The sequence below is a fragment of the Microcebus murinus genome, chromosome 9, assembly GCF_040939455.1.
Source record: "Microcebus murinus isolate Inina chromosome 9, M.murinus_Inina_mat1.0, whole genome shotgun sequence".
Classification (NCBI taxonomy): Eukaryota; Metazoa; Chordata; class Mammalia; order Primates; family Cheirogaleidae; genus Microcebus; species Microcebus murinus.
The window spans coordinates 35,656,622-35,674,453 of record NC_134112.1 but is presented as its reverse complement, the minus strand read 5'-3'; the positions used below and the strand labels follow the sequence as shown (position 1 = coordinate 35,674,453).

At 35.2% G+C, this 17,832-nt stretch overlaps 1 protein-coding gene across 5 annotated transcripts in view; it reads right to left on the bottom strand.

The window, feature by feature from the left end:
• DGKB (diacylglycerol kinase beta) overlaps positions 1-17,832 on the bottom strand; it is a 660,304-nt gene that overhangs the window by 582,776 nt on the left and 59,696 nt on the right. For all 5 annotated transcript variants that reach the window (XM_012741949.3, XM_012741953.3, XM_012741952.3 and 2 more), the window contains exon 2: positions 10,603-10,855. In XM_012741949.3, the coding sequence (XP_012597403.1) occupies positions 10,603-10,672 (70 nt within the window). In that variant the 5' untranslated portion in view covers positions 10,673-10,855. The remainder of the gene's footprint in view (positions 1-10,602; positions 10,856-17,832) is intronic.

Sequence of the window (17,832 nt, the reverse complement as noted above, 5' to 3'; positions counted from 1 at the left end):
GTCTCCTTGTACCAACTTGTATTAATATAATCAGATGGAAGTCAGAAAGAGTCATGGGGAAACTTTCAAATGTCGCAGCCTATAGGCTGTAGTGAAAAGGAGGCGTACACAAAGTATAAGATTGTTTTTTTAACATTGGAACTTTTTAGATACCCAAGCACCTGAAAGATTCGATAAAAGGGAAACTATAAGGTAGGAGGAAAACTCTCTCATTTTCTGTAGAATGTGAGAAGAGCAATATGCAATTATAGAATACATGGAACTTTATCAATGAGCATTTTAGGAATGTCTCTTTCTCTAAGATGGATTTTTTTTGGTGGGGGGGGGATTTTATTAAGTATTAATAACTCTTAAGTTAATACTTATTTATTTTTTACTACTGAACTCTATGCTTTTTTGATCAGGTTGGTAAGATAAGGTAACAAAAGGAAAATTAGCACAGAACTCGACATAATGATTATGACAATAGTGGAAGTCAATAGTGGAAGAAAAGGAAAGAGTCCTACGAGGTGCCTTCACCAGAAAGCATCTTTGGAAGTGGTAGAAATTATTATTAATTGAGGGGGTAACATAGTAGTGTCTCATAAGTGGTCTGTGTTAGCAGTTACTGCCACTTCAGAAATACTACCCAGAGATGCTGAGAGCAAAGACTGATGTCTTTAAAACCAAGAAAGAAAGAAGACACTGGAGATTATTTGACATATAAGAAGAGAGAAGGTCCTAGAGATCACTGGGCAGTTTTTCTGGCCCGAGGAAGCCCACAATATGTAAGAACTTTTTTCTATAATTCTGGCACCTATGAGGTGAGTACAGGAAGGGGAGTGGAAAGGAAAAAGTGCCCTTCTTGGAAGGTTTATTTAGAATGATTTTGGCCAATTAAAAAAAATTGTATGCATTGATTTTTTTTTCCATTAGAACCCATTAATCTGATATTGGCAATAGACTGCTTCAGTAGTTATACTAAATCATATCCCACCAATAATCAGAATGTATCCTCTGTTCCATGAATTCTATGGGAGTCTTTTCATTCACAAACCTCTTCCTTGAATTCCTGCTATCCAAGGCAGAGATTTAAAAGTCAGTTTCTAGAGAAAGAATTTTATTAGGCAGAAAATTGTTTCAAATACCGTGACTATTCTCTAATATCCATAGGAAAACTATAAACCAAGTCAAATTCTTTTCTAAGTCAAAGCTGTAGTTATCAGCATTTTACTCCTTTTTTGATGTTTTATCCGAGGGCTTTGGTTTTCCACTTGCCTCAGTTTTAGGGTAGGTTTCAAGGGACGGTGGATTACCTTAATCCAGTAACAAAAATATTCTGGAAGTCATTCATCATTTGGCCACTACAGCCCCTCAAATAATAACACATGCTGCTCTAAAGGCACTTATGGTATGGGAATGGGAGCTGGGGGTAGGGTGGGGATGGGAATGGCAGTGGTATCCAGGACATTTATTCACTTGCCAGAGTTCTTAAAGCCCTTTTACAAAAGGGAAGACAGTGGCTGCAATGGGGCTGTTTGTCCCCTTCTCCCAATTTCTTCCTTTCTGTGTTCATTTTATAATAAAGCACTGAAAAATAAGTTAATAATAACTGATACTTGCAAAAAACGGGAGTATATGTGTGTATGTACAAATGTCTGTGTTTTAAGAGACATGTCTTTAAATAAACTGGAAGAATTAAGCCTATTTTTCATGGATAGGTTCTAAAACACCAGCAGTTAGATAGATTTCCCCTTCATCCTTCCTGGATGAATATAGAAAAGCTGTTAAGTCTCTTTCTACTTTGCAAATGTAGGGCATAGACAGAATATATCTGAGAACTTCGTAGTAGGGCAAAGGGGAAGAAAAAAGATCAGAAACCAAAACAAGATACTTCTGGGCATAAATCTGAGAATACCTTTACATGGACTGAAAGGCAGCCTGAGGGAGAAATATGTAGTTTCATCACCTTCTAGACATTGATGATGATGTTAATGGCTACTATCAGCTTATATTTATTGAAAGACAGTTCTCAATGTTTATTTCATATTTCTGTAGGTCCTGCAAGGAAAGGCACCTACTGCCTTTGTTCTAGACTTCATTCTAAGGATATTTTTGTATTGAACAACCTTGGGACACAGCGATTATAACTCCCCCTTGAGCAAAGAGCAGATGTGTTTATTGTCCATTATAAAGGAATCAGCTTCCCTAAACTTACGGTGTCTCTTCTGTGTCACAATTAACTGCTTACACAGATGTGACTTAGCCCTTTTCATCTTTACATATGGGAACTAAAGTAGGAGAGCCAAAGAAAACATGAGGCACACGCTGCTTCCTATGACATGATTAATAAAGTCTTTTGTCTCTGACCCAGGAGTCTCATGTCTTGTTCTAGCATCCATGAATCTGTAGCAGGCTAACTTATTATATTGTAAGAAGGGTAAAATCTCACCCTTATAAATGCTCTTCTTTATAAAATACATTTTGGGGTATGAGAAAATAATCCTTGCTCCTAATTATGCCTAAGGAAGGCTTTAAAAGAAGCTGTAGGATTTGAAGATAAACTATGTTCTAAGGGGCAAAAGAGGCAAATTAGGCCACTAGGAGCAGGAGGGCTCCTCTTGCATAGTCTTATGGAAGCAAATTGTAAAATTTAATGATGTATTTGCGAAAAGCAGAGATATTAAACTACAGAAAGAATAGATAGTAGAAAGATAACTCAGTACATTCTAATGATAACAATGAAAGTGATAATTAACTTACATATGGTGGTTTGCAGTTTACAAAGCATTTTCACACACATTATTTTCTTTGAGTCTTATAACAATCTTATGAGATAGTCTTTATTATTTTCTTAATTACACAGTTGAGAAAATTAAAGTTTAGAAAGGTTATGTAACTTGCTAAGGGCCAAAACTAATGTTAAGAAAATAAACAGTTGAGACAGGCTTAAGTAAATTGAATCAAACCAAAATAAAAATAAAAAAAAAAACTGGCCATAGAATTACAATCTTTTGCCACAAATTATTTCCTTAATATTATAAATCTTCCATTTCAGTTTTGCCCCACTTGCCACCTATAAACATGTCTTCCCCCCATGTGGAAGAACAAAATCCCTCTATTTACCCTGTTTACTTTAGCTATGATGCTTCCTGTTTCTTTTCATATTTAACTTTTTATAAAGAGCAGCTTATATGTATTCTCCTTTCTTCCCTTCTTTTCCATTCATCCCATTGTATCTATTATTTTTTTTAAAAAAATTCATATTAAAATCACCAATGACAATGTAAATGATGATGACTCTAAAAAGCAATTGGGTCATTATTGTAAACTTGATCTCATCTTCTGAAAATAGTCTTCTTTAGATTATGGAACACATTCACTCACTTATTTCCTCATTCCTTTCTTGTTATTATTTCTCAATTGTTTTCATCTGTATCTCATCTTCCAACTGTCTTATAAATACAGTTCTCTAGTGTTCCATCTCTATCCTTCTCTCCTTGCTCAATCTGCTTTCACTGGGCTATCTCAACTATGCCCATGATTTAATAATCACTCACAATGAAAGGTATACCTGTTCTATATCTCTGTCTCTGATTTCTTTCTTGAGCTTTGGATCTGTATTTCAAAGTACCTAATTTACTTCCCTAACAGATACCCTGTGGAACCAAAGGTTCAATATATCCTAAGTCAAACCCTCAACTTTCTCCCTAAACCTGTTCATTTTTGTATTCCTTCCTTGGATTGGGTGAACCACATTGACTTATTTCTCCAAGCTGAAATACCCCATCCTTCTTCCTTAGTCCCCATAAGCAACTTGTGATTCCATTTGGCTCATTCTGCCTACGGATACCCTCTCTGATATGTGTTTACCCCTTTGTTAACAATGCCTTAACCTTCATGTAACTCTGAATATTCAATAAGCTGTACTAGTAAAATATCCTCCTGATCCTTTTTAGTCTTCCTTTCATCAAAAATCTTATATATTTGAATCCTTGAATCCTTTCTCATTCAAATAATAATTTCACTATCTCTGAAATTAATATCTTCAATGTCTCCCAATGTTGATAGACAATCTTTTATTAATGGCACTCATGGACCCTCTTTTTGTGGCTGTGGCTGAATTCTTCAGCCTTATCTTCGGTGCTTATACTCATGCTCATGTATACACATGCATGTTCATACATTAAAATGTATTTATACCAACACAACACACACTTCAAGTTCTTTCCTAATGTATAATTTCTCTGCTTCTCTCAATTATATTCAATACTTTCAATTCACATTAAAATCCCATTTCCCTTTCAACTACTACCCACATGAAGCAGAGTTAAAAGCTCTTCAAGAATCTTGCAGATATATTAATAACATTCAAAGAACACATCTCATTCATTGCTTTATCATCATTTCCTACCATATTTGTCTCTCTGCATAGGCTGAAAGCTTCTTGATTTAAAGTATCACACTATTCATTTCTGTATTACCCAGAACCAAGCATAATGCCTACGAGTGAAAGGCATTAAATATTATTTGCTGAATAAATGACAAATGAGTAAAATTAAGTTCCTCTTGCCTGTCTACTCATTATTTCTTTTTTTGTTTTGTGATACTTCCCACAATAATATAGAAGATGGCAACTAAATAATCTTCTGGTGAATAACAACCATTAAACTATAACTGAGTTAAAGATAAATAACATAATTAATATTTATAAACCTCATCGATAATTTTATTATAATGTTCTATAATAATATTACTAATAAAAATGAGAGTTATTATTGTATAGGTAGGAATTATATCCTCAATTTATAGGTGAAAAAATAAAAGGTTAAAAAGATTGTGATGACTTACATAATGTCTGAAAGTGGTAGGTTATATTTTATTCCTGTAATATTGAACAATTAGCAGTTTTCAGCAAATATTTCAGTTCTTCCCCCAGAACTGGGAAGATGGGAGAAATGCTCTTCTCTTAAAGTGAGATATGGCCATGTGATTTGCTTAGGACAAAGACATGTCCACATATCCCTACCAGGGAGAGGGTCTAAAAGCCAGCACCTAATTGACAAGCGCTCTTTCCCTTGCCCCCCTCCTCTCTTTCTGTGCCATAGTAACTGCCAATTTTTAACATTGATGGCTGCTCCATCTGACTGGGACTTGATTGAGGACATTATGAAATTAAACCACTTGCTGACTCAAATCAAAAATGTAATATGAGCAAGAAATAAACTTCTGTTTTTGTTAAGCCACTGAGACTTTGTGAATTTTTTAATCATAGTGTAAGTTGGTCCACCTTGACCAATATTTCACAGAAGTCATAACTTCAATATTAAAGTTTGTTTAACCATAAATCTAAATAAAACTGGGTTTTTTTGGCAAATCTGAAAAGCTTAAAGAAATACATGTTTAAAATTCATTGAAAGTTACTTGTCTTTAGGGTACTTAAATAATGGGAATATAGGCATTCATATTATTGCTTTCAATTGCAATTGAGAAATTTAGGTATTGAAAGATTTAAAACATAGGGACATAGAGAAGCCACCAACAGGAAACTCAATCTGAAGCATTACAACAAATAGGAACCAGAGACAGAGATGAGGCAACAGAGATTATGCAGCCAACATCCATTCCAGAAATACAATCTGGGTCACAGCCAGGAACTGCTGAGTTAATCAATGCAAATCAGAAGAAACAGGGTCAGAAATGAGAGACACACATTATCTAAAATAGAGTTGCAGATTCAAATTTTAGACCAAGTGTCAGGGCAAAGTCAAGACATTTCAGGTAAGTCAAGACATTTCAGATAAGTAATATAACAAAAGTCACATTTGATATTCAACCACATCAACTACCATTGCCATGATCTTAATCATGATAATAACATATTGAATCATGAGCCCTTTATGTACATTTTCATATTTGCTCATCAAGGCAAGCCCCTTAGGAAGCTGAAGTTTACATCAGAGCCCTAGACCTCAAACCCAGTTTTATCTGACACCAAATTATGTGTTCTCAGACACTATGCTAAATGGCCCTGTGCCATTTATCCTTTTTGTCTTATACAAAGAGAGTAATTATCAATAAGTGGCTTGGCCTCCCAAAATAGAGCCAATCTAACACAGGGTACCGGACAGAAGTAAAAGCTAATCTCAGCATGACAAACTGAAAAGAGGTCTAGCATCTGATCTAAATTTGCCTAACAATGAAATGAATATACACCTGGGAGGAGGTCAAGTCCTCTCCCTCCCCTTTCTTCATCCCATCATTATGGATCAAGCACAAAACATGTCTCAAAGAAACAATTAGATCATCATGCTACAATATACAGCTCCTCAAAGAGATGAGTAAAGCTCTTAAAATGGAGAAGGATTTAACCTTATTTTTATTTCAGTTGCTTAATGATTTACTTTTCAGCTCTCATTTCTCCCACATTTTTAGTACAAGAGGATGGTTCCAGGGGCAGGAGGAATGAGTGTGGGCAGAATGCTGGAACCTTCCTCTACTTCAGGCAGAGCCTCACCCAGAATTACACGTGGCCCAGCGAGATACACCAGGGTGAGAGACCAGAAAGACACGATGAGGCCAAAACTATAGTCACCAGCTATATTTCTTTGCATTGTCTTAAATGCAAAAACACTTAGGGGATGACTGCGGCTGATGGAGATACTAGGATCTCAGTCTTGGATTATAGCTTTTCCTATTCTGGAAACATGATTAATAATCTATTTATTAATAAATCAATATTCATAGGAAACATAAATGAATTATTACTGTTTTGACTTTGTTATCACTTACAGAACCACAGCTCTATGCCAGCTAATCTGTCAGAAATGGCTTATTGTGAGGATTAAATCAGTTAATGCTCTATATTATTTACAGTTGTATGCTAAAAACCCAGTATTTGTTGTGATGCTGATCACTGTGTCATTAAATCCTACAACAACATTTTGAGGTTTGATTTTACTTTTTCAGGTGAAAAAGCTGAGGCTCAGGCAGTTTATGTAACATTCCCAAGGTCATGCCCCTAATCAGTAGAAGACAGGGCTGAAATTCAGCACCACCAAATGTTAGTTTGAATGCTCTTTCCACTAAGCCATGCCACATGCCTCTCTCTCCAGTGGAAGAAATTGCACACCAGGTTCAGACACGAGGCACATGGGTCTTTATTGAAATGAACAAATTCACCATAATTTTGCAACTCTTAACAATGCCAGCTGCTATAAACAGTATGAAATTTATGAAAGTTTGGAAATGTTCCCACCATAATAACACAGTATTTTTCAAAAATAATTTACATGCTATATAACACACTTTATATATAGCAAATGAAGAGCTAATCCTAAGTGACAATACGTAGGCTGATAATGAATCATTTGGAAATCTCATGTAGATTTTACATAGAAAATATTGTTATCCATGAAAAGACTTGGAGTTTCTTAACCCTTTGCTGGAACGTTCCATACTGCCATGGAACGACAGCAGGAAGCACCGATAGACCAATAATGTGATAAACTCAATTCTCTACACGGCAGGAGTGAGAGCTTTTTATCTCATAACAACAGTTTGGATGACTTTATATAAAATGTGGAGGAGAAAATTATACTCCCCTCCCACATATCAATGGAAATGCTTCCCATGGAGTGACTCAGCCTGAAACTTTAAACAGGAGCATGGTCTCAGCATGTTTCAGGCAGCCACAGCAGGCTCCACATTAGCTGCCTTCCGCATTTGTGGGGACAACACAGAACCGTGGCTGCCAAGAGCACCAGAAGCTTCCACCTTGTGACAAGAATCTAGTCTCGTGGCAGGAAAAAAAAAAAAAAGAAAAGACACAAAATCTTCCTGCTTCAATATGTGGCACTTTTCTACTTTTACTAATTTTTATGTTTATGATAATTTTTATGACCATTATGTAAGCATTTCCACAAATTGATTACTAATTCAGACATTTTTATGGCATAATTAAATGTGCCCCCATATTACTTAGCCAATAAAATATAAGCAGCATCCTATAATACCTTTAAGATTTTAGTAGAAATGTCTTTCTGCTTACCAATTCAAATGGAATTTCTACATCTGAGCAACAGTAATTATAAATGATGTTTCAGCTATCACAGCAATAATTATCTGTTTTATATTAACATGTCCTGTAATATAGGTACTTTTCCTATAAATACGCAAATACTGGAAAATAACATTTTAATAATCAAGCCAAGTTCAACACAACCTAAACCAAATTCTGTGTTTTCTTTACTTGGAAGAATTATATCACCATAATCCCATCCTCCAAGTCTGGAGCTAAATTTGAGAACTTTCTCTCTCTCATATTTTATTATATCCCAAGCTCTCCTCTGTTTGTTTTAATGTTACAATATCAAGATGGCGGACAAGAAACACTGCCAGACAGAGTGTCTCTGAATCTCCACTTTTTAACTCCTCATTCATGATCTACATTATGTAGTCTATTCCAATAGCCTATTAATTGGCCTAACTCTAGTATCTTTCCATTGCCATGTACCATTTTCTCAGTCATCAAATTAAACTTCTTGAAGTACAAAATTGTTCATGTCACTCTACCATGAATAACCCCACAATGTCTCTTTACTGCCTGACTCAAGTTAAGCATTGTCTATTTTAATCCCAGCTCATTTTTACAGCCTGAATTCTACTTATTCCCTTCAATTTTGATGGGCTAAATGTGGTTCACCTCCCTTTGTCAACTATATGGTAAATTTTCCTTTTTCTCTATGGCATGTTATTGGTTATTTAATATTTACCTTAAACCTATTTTTCAGAATTAATTTCAAATCCTAATTCTTCCATGAAGACTTCCTTTCTTTTCCCATTTCCAACGGAATATTAAAACCCTATAAGAACTTTAATGCTTGCTTGTGGCACTTACAATATTTTGCCTAGCTACAGAATCATTTATCCATTAGTATCCAGCCTTAATAAAACTGTAAATTTCTTGAAGGGAGGAATCATAGCTCTTCATATTTGTATTTACTCTCTTAGGGAGAATACTCTCCCTAAAGAAGATGCTCAGAAATGTTTACTTAATGATTGGGTATAACGCAACAGCAAAGAGCATGTGGAAATTTGAAATTATAGGTAAATCATTTTTTAATCAATTTAGAAAGTATTGAATATAAGAATGCAGGAAAGAAACAAGAATTTGGCCATTCTGGGTTAAATTTTCTTAGCATGATAAATGGATGAATTGTGCATTCAATGGTCCTAAACAGTTTTGAGTATGAGGACCATATTTTGATGTCAAAATTTTGACCCTTCCCAATATGATAGTAATTGTATTTTTATTATTATCAACTAAGAAAATACATATGTAATTATAGATTTGGAACCTTCTTGCAAATACTCAGCACCATTTTCACACCCTCACTCAATGAATAGAGCTTTGACACTTGCCATTTCAGATAATCATGAAGTGTTTATTATTGTTCCCAACTCAAAATATGTATGCTATAAATATGAGGGTTAGTATTCACTATTGTCATCACCTCTATTTCTTCATATTCCAAATCCCAATTCTGTGTTCACCCCTTTTCTCGGCTCCTCCTTCATAATATTATCCAACACATTCTGGATATCCATCTCCTAAATGCCACATTACCCTTCTGCATAAGTATCACCAGAGACTTCAGTTTTGACCTCTTTCACTAACACATACTCTTGGTCCTTTTCCTCTCTTCCACTCCTGCATTTTACTCTTCCAGTCACTGTGGTACTACCTCCATTCTCACCATGTTTGTCACATCTTCTATGTGTCACTTTCTTTCTACTCATCATAGTCTAAACCTTTCATTGCCTCCATTTCTTAGTTGCTTCTTTTTTTCTCTTTACAGCTCGACCCAGCTGCTGTTCATATTTATAGCTGAAATTCACTTTGTGCAATAGACATATTTTTTAAAATCTATAGTAAAAACAAATTTCTTATAAATAAAAGCTTACTAAACATATATTAGAAAAACCCTTGATATGTAAAAATAATGTGCTGTGAAGTGAATTATCATGGCCGACCATTTGTATCAATACACACACTAAACAAGCTGACTTGAGGTCCTGACATCTCTTTCTTTTACAATCTCTAATTCTAATCCAAAATGTATCTATGACTCTCTACTTCCAGTCTTTTTTGAGATGATAGGTTAAGCAGAAAAGAAACCCAAACTCACTTTTTCCCTTTTTCCTGATATCTCTGAATCAGAACATCTTGACTCAAGTATGACATTGCTTTTTTTATCCTTTAACTTCCTCATCACTGTCTTTGTGCTCCCGTTGTTGTTCTTCTTCTCTGTTAGAGTATTACCAAGTCTCCATTCTGCCATTGTGTCTTAACCTCTGCTTCATCTCTCTTACAGCTGGAGTGTTTTCCAAGCTTTGTTTTGCATCTAATGTCCTAGCTCCTTTTCTTCTAGATTTGATGTTTGATTTAATTTGCCTTTTCCTTTCTATCATGTCAAAAAGGAAGTCTCAGGTCTACTGCTTTCTAAAACACAAAAGTTTGCATCTATGCCCATGATGAATAGGATTTATGATCTGTTCTTGTAAATAAATGATACTTTGTTTAGCACAAATACCAAATAAAATCTTATTATTAATACTTACACTCAGCATATTTCTGAAGCTGAGAAAATTCTGAAGGGCTGAGGTGGGCCCATTTTTCCTGGTTTGTCATGGTGGTGGTGAGGAGCTCTCTCACATACCAGGTAATGGATTCTTCACTCAGGTGTTGGGCAGAGCTCTATGCTTCAAAGATTCCACATGGCATGCTTCATGGTAAAATACCTCACACTCTCAAAATATGCAATCTGTCCACATAAAACTACTGTGGATGTTTGGAGTTTCAATAATGTGTTAACTGCAAAAAGAAAAACAGAAAGATCAAAAGATTAGCATTATTACACAAAGAAAAATGATTGACAAGTATAAAATATTAAGGATTTTTAATTCTTAAATAATATATTTGAAAGGTACTTTAATTTGTATAATGCTTAATTTTTAATTGTTTATCCACACTTTAATGGTATTTTTATATGCATTTACTATTTCCAAATCATAGAAATAAACATAATTTAAGAGTACAAAAATGAAAAGAAAATTTTATATATCGTTTCATAAAAGTAAATTTTTTGTGTTCAGTTTTATAATATAGACTTCCAATAAATGTTTGGAATGGTTTTCAGCAGTAACACAGATATTTGCAATCATGCAAATCTATTTCGATGAGTCATAAATTTTTTTCTAGCAATCAAATAAAGAGAATAGTTTTAGTTTTACAAGTTTTAAAAATTCTCCCAAACATTGCCAAATTAAAGCAATTCTAAATGTCTGAAAGACTTGTGTAATGATAGTAGATGATTCTATTGTGAATCATGCTTTAAAATAAATCCCTAGGTTGTCATGGACCTACATTCACTGGCTATATCTGTAAATGCAAACAAAATAAAAAGCCATCTGATTTCAACATTTTTGTCAGAGACTATACTCAATTGCTCATTAATCAGCCAGACTGTCACTGCAATCTTTATAGAAAATGAAGTATTTAGAAGGAATTACTTGGTTTATGAAACGATTTCACTGGAAGGCTTATTGACACAATAGATGTCATTACTTAAAGTCACAGTACTTCTATGGACAAGTCTCATTTGGTTTTAGTGCCTTGCCTTTCTTCAACATCTCTTTACTACTTTGTAATATCAAACCCAGAACTTCACTGTCAAATCCTGTCATCCTGTCTTTAAAAACTGTTCTTTTTAGTCTTAGGTGTTTAGGGTCCCTGCACTCAACTTTACAACATTGTATTTTGCTATTTAATGGGAAATAATTATGATATTAATATGTTAACATAGGTCAAACTGTTGGGTATCTTTTCTCTCCCAGAACCAACCGTGAATTTGTAGATGCATTGCAAACGAAAAGCAATAGGAACCTGTGATGAACATTTCTGTGTCTTCCACCCAGTTTCCTCCTGCTGATTTTCACCTTCACACAAATGTTATTCTAACCCTCTGCCTCTCTCTAGTTGCAGGCAGTTTTGGTGGGACTGTAAAACAATGTGTATTGTCCTTCCCTAACTAATGGGATATGGATGATTCAGTCACATTGGAACATTAAACTCCATCTCCTGGGGCTTTAAATGTCGAATGGCGTGCTTCGAGGACAGGGTGAAAATAGTTGCACCTAAAATTACAGAAATCATTGGATACCTGTTCTAGTCTGAGCCTAATTCTCTACCTATCTCATTACTTCCAGAAGCTTATGATATTCTTTTAATAAAGGATTAAATGTATGCATATACTGAGACATCAAAATATTATTATATGTGATTATTGTTTGTTAATAAAATCTTTTTAAACATAAAATACAATAAAAATCCAGGACTTAGTGATCCAGAATCATTTTCTATTGCCTACAATTCTAAAATCTTAACCAATGATAATGGCAGTTCATTTATTCATTCTTTTTTCCCTTTTTATAAATTTCAGAATATTATGGGGGTACAAACATTTTGATTACATAAATTATTTTTGTACCATTTGAGTCAAAGTGTGCCCATCCCTTATATAATGTGCATTGTACTCATTAGGTGTGACTCTACCTGTTCCCCACCACCTCCTCCCACCTGCTTGATTTCTAATGAATGTTATTTCCATATGTGCACATAAATGCTGATCGATTTATTCCAATTTAATGGTGAGTAGATGTGGTGTTTGTTTTTCCATTCTTGTGATACTTCACATAGAATGGTCTCCAGTTCAACCCAGGTTAATACAAGAGGTATTCGTTTTTTTATCCCTGAGTAGTACTCTATGGTATACATACAGCCAAGGAAACAATCATCAGAGCAAATAGACAACCTGCAGAATAGGAGAAAATATTTGCATGCTATAGATTCAATAAAGGGCTTATAACTGGAATCTATAAAGAACTCAGGAAATCAATAAGAAAAAAACATCAAACAACCCCATTAAAAAGTGAGCAATAGACATGAACAGAAACTTTTCAAAAGTAGATAGACTAATGGCCAAGAAACAAATGAAAATAATGCTTGACATCTCTAATCATCAGGGAAATGCAAATCAAAACCACAATGGATATCTCTTAACTCCAGTTAGAATGACTTTTATCAAAAAGTCCCCAAACAACAAATGTTGGTGTGGATTGAAGAGATGGGAACACTCACACACTCTGGTGGGACTGCAAACTAGTGCAACCTCTATGAAAGTAATATGGAGATACCTCAAAGAGCTAAAAGTAGAACTACCATTTGATCCATTTATTCATTCCAATGTTGTTGAGCCCCACTGTGTGCCAGACAGGGTTGTAGGCACTGGATATATATCAAAGTTCAGAACATACAAAAGATGAAAATAATGCTAATTCCAACAGCGTGTCAGCTTTACTGAGAGCATGATTATGTATGCAAGGCACTCTCCTAATCATATTCAGTCTTCACAAAGCAACTCTGTGAGGCAGGTGCTAATAGTCTCCCCTTTGGACAAATTAGAAAACTGACACTGAGTGATTGGAACCTGGTAGGGGTAAGGCAGAGACTGCTGGAAGCCCACCCAGTATCCATTCTCCCTTGATTCCTAGGTAAAAGAACCTTAATTCTATCGAATGAAAATAATCCAAATGACTAAATTTCCCAGGTTCCTTGGGTGAAGAAGTGGCCAATGAAATGTAGGTAGATGTTGGGTGAGGCATATAGGAAAGTACTATTAGAGGAAACAGCTGGCAAGTGTCCTTTTAATCATTTTTTTTTTCTTTTCCTCCACCTTCCTACCTGAAATGTTGACATGTGAGCTGCAAATCCAGAAGTTCCTTGCACTAGTAAGATATCATTAAAATGGAAACTATGTGCTAAGGATGGTAGAGCCACATAAACTACCCAGGGGTAGGCAAACAGCTGACTGTGGAACAAATTCGATCCACCACCTGTTTTTGTAAAAACAGTTTAATTGGAGTAGAGACTCGCCCATAAGAGAAGCCAGCAAGAGGCAGTTTGGGCAAAGATTTCAATGCTAAATAATGAGGTTTTGAGATTATCCTGAAGGCAATTAGGTACAATGAAAGGACTGCAAAATAAAGCCAGAAACCTGATCATTTTAACATTTTGGGAAAAAGTCAACATATTCATTTAGTTCCTTTCTCTTTCACTTGTATTATTGCAATCTCTTCTTAACTGCTCCTCTGAGTTCTCTCCTTTCCTTAACAGCCAATGGATGGTCATGAATGAAGATGATTCCACAGGCCTGTTTGACAAGTTATCAACATATTACAATAGTAATAATAATTAATTAATTAATCATAGCTTGTCATCTGGCTACCTGCTCTGAAATGTATTAAAATCTCCCAGTTAATTAAGTATAAGAAACCAGAATTGAAAATGACTGGTGAACTGACATCTTTCAGATCTCTACATGAATGCTGTCCTCTCAGCAAGTCCTCACCTGGTCATTCAATTTAAAACTGCACACTCATACACACCATCCCTCCATCACTCTTTTATTGTTTGGAATATAATGTTTTATCATCAAATGCTTCACGTATTCATGTTGTTTAATATTTGTCTCCTGACACTAAAATCGGGGGCAACATAAGTGGGTTTGAGGCCTGATGGAATTTCACAAAATGGACAAATCCACTAAAAATACTTGTCAGGTTTGCCCTTGATTTTCATCCAGACCTCTGTATTAAGATTCTGCATCACCATCCTGTCCTATACTCCAAGATGTAAACCCTGTGGAGGGCAGGGATTTCTGCTCGTTTGTTCACTGCTACTTCCCCATTGCTTAGAAGAGTACATGGTACTTAGTAGCACATCAATAAACATATAAATATATCTTGAATGAATTTATTTATTTATTTATTTTCCATAAAAAAATTGAGTGGGAGAATTAGAAGGAACTCTTGAAACTGAGAAAGAAAAAATGGAACCATGAGCAACAGTCACTATAGGCTTCACTTTTCTTAGGGGCCACAACTCTTTCCTTCAACTAAATGGGCATAAATAAAAGAAGTTACACTTTCAGATACAGAGCTTTTATAGTTGCAAAAGGATGGCTTTATTTCAAACAGTTTGTCAATTTGTTTAAAAAACAGAACTAACTCTATAAAAATGAGCATCATTTCCAAGGAATGCCTTAACTGAGATATTAGTTAACCAATTTATAAAACCAACTAACACATGAGGTTCAAGTATATTTTCAAATTATTTTTTAATACCTAACTAAAACACTACTTAGGCTTTCTTTCATTTAGCATGACCTGGTCAACTTAGGTCTTCACTTTCTATATCAAGAACAGTGTCTCTGAATTTGCTCTTCTTACCCAATTTGCATTTTAACAAGTGGTTATTTACAGAGTAATGGCATCCCTGAAGGACTCAAAGTAAATTTTCTTTGGCTCTTGGATTTGGTTTATTCTAACACCAAAATGCTTTAACTAAAATCCTCTTTTTCTCACCCTTCTCCTGAGGGAGGCCCTTGATTTCTCATAACTTGGGTAGATCTAGCTTTCATCATGTGATATGACATGTAGCAAAACAATAAAAATAAGGGTGAAGTGCAGATGGAAATTTTTTTTTCCTAGTCAAATCTTTTAACTAGTTGAACTGACATGTCATAAGTCAGTGAAAAGAGAAATGATACATGTACAATATTAAATACAGGTATTCTCCATGCTTCAGAGGGTGATGAAAATGTTAGCAGCACTTTCTTATTGTCTCTGCCTCTTCATAAATGAGTAGAAAGAAAGTGACAATATTCAGTTGGGATTCCCTAGGGTACATTCACAGATTTCCTGTTCCTCTACAGAAGGCTTTCTTTAGACATGTAAAATGAGTGCCAGGAGGGATCCACTTTGCTGGCTTTTGGAAGGCAGACTAATTCTGGCTTTCCTATCTAGTTAGTGGATGTGCCACTTTGCTTAGTTGGTGGCAGGAAATAATCATGTTAGAAGAGTTGAAGAAAGCTTTTTGGCCCATTGTACCTGGACTAAAACACAATTTCTGTAATTCGGGAAAGATTCAACCTCCTCATGAAGAAGCCATTAAACAATATCTAGATAAATGAATCACATGGGTTTGATGCATCATTTATTAGTCATATTAAGTATAGATTTTTAAATAATTATTAGAAGTCACGCCGGGCACTGTGGCTCACGCCTGTAATCCTAGCACTCTGGGAGGCCAAGGCAGGTGGATCGTTCGAGCTCAGGAGTTCAAGACCAGCCTGAGCAAGAGTAAGACTCCGTCTCTACTAAAAATAGAAAGTAATTAATTGGCCAACTAAAAAATACATAGAAAAAATTAGCCGGGCATGGTGGCGCATGCCTATAGTCCCAGCTACTCGGGAGGCTGAGGCAAGAGAATCACTTGAGCCCAGGAGTTGGAGGTTGCTGTGAGCTAGACTGACTCCAAAGCACTCTAGCCAGGGCAACAAGAGTGAGACTCTGTCTCGAAAAAGTAAAATAAAATAAAATAAAATAAAATAATTATTAGAAGTCAGCATGTCATGACTCCAATCATCGAATAGGAGTTTGTAAACATTAAGGCACACTAAAGAGTATATGTGTACAAATTTAAGGCATTATGATAGCTGAAAATATTTACTGGGTCTCAAAACCAAATGGTAAGATAACCGTTGGAAAAAATCCTAGGGAATGCAGAGAAGAAATGCAGAGTAAAAATAACAACCATAAAATTTGCTGGAGGAAAAGTAGGATGAAATTAAGTGGGATATTAATTATATCAGTTTATTTATAAGTATTTATTCATTTAATCAATAAAGTAAGTATAAATTTGAATCCCAATGGCACACTAGGTGCTAAGCCAGACGCTGGGGATGTAGTGCTATGCTAAATGGATATGGTACCTGAGCTCCTAGACCTTGTTTAGTGGGGAGATCCACATTTCACAAACCATCTATACGAATACATAATTGTAAACTCAGAAAAGTTATATTTAAAAAGACAAAAAAAATCTATAAGAGAGTACAACAGGAAGTCCTGATTTAGTCTGGGAGATTCAAAGAACAATTCATAAAGGAAGTTTTAATTAAAAATTGTAAACTTGAGTGAGGACAAAAATATTCTGAGCCAGAAGCCTAGAAATGAAGGAGGGGGGGAACTACAAATATTAGAAGAATCTTAAAGAAACAATTATGACTGGACCCTAATGAGCAAGAAGCAGAGAAGCAGAAGGTTTGGCTGGAAAAATGGATAAGAGCTCAGTCATGGAGATGCTTAGAGGCCATACTGAGGATAGTACAATTTGTCACAAAAAAATTATGAAGTTATTGATGTATTTTGTGCAGGAGATTTACAAGATTTACTTAAATGTTAACAAGTCCATCCTGATCAATGGATAAGAAGGGGATAAGAATGGAAGTGGGAAGCCCATCTAGAAGGCTATTCCAATACTGGATGAAGCTAAGTGGCTGTAACTAAGGAAATGACATTAAAGATGAAAGTAAAAGGCTGTATTCAAGACATTTTTGAAGCAGAATTTGATAATGAATAGAATATGTTGTGTGCAGGATGGAAGGATCAAGAACGACTGCTGTATTTTTGGCTTGGCACAGAAAATAGAAAGAACTGAAAGAATTCCCAAATATTGGAATAGTACCAGGTTTGATGAGAACAGAAAAATCAGTATTTAGTTTGGGATGTATTAAATTTGAGATGATCATCAGACATCTGAATTGAAGGTACTAACAGATGGTAAGATAATCTTAGAGCTAAGAAAAGAGACATGAGGTATGATATTATGAGTTGTCCAGCATAGATGATATTTGAAGATTTGCAAACGGATAATTCCGCCTGATGTGGCAG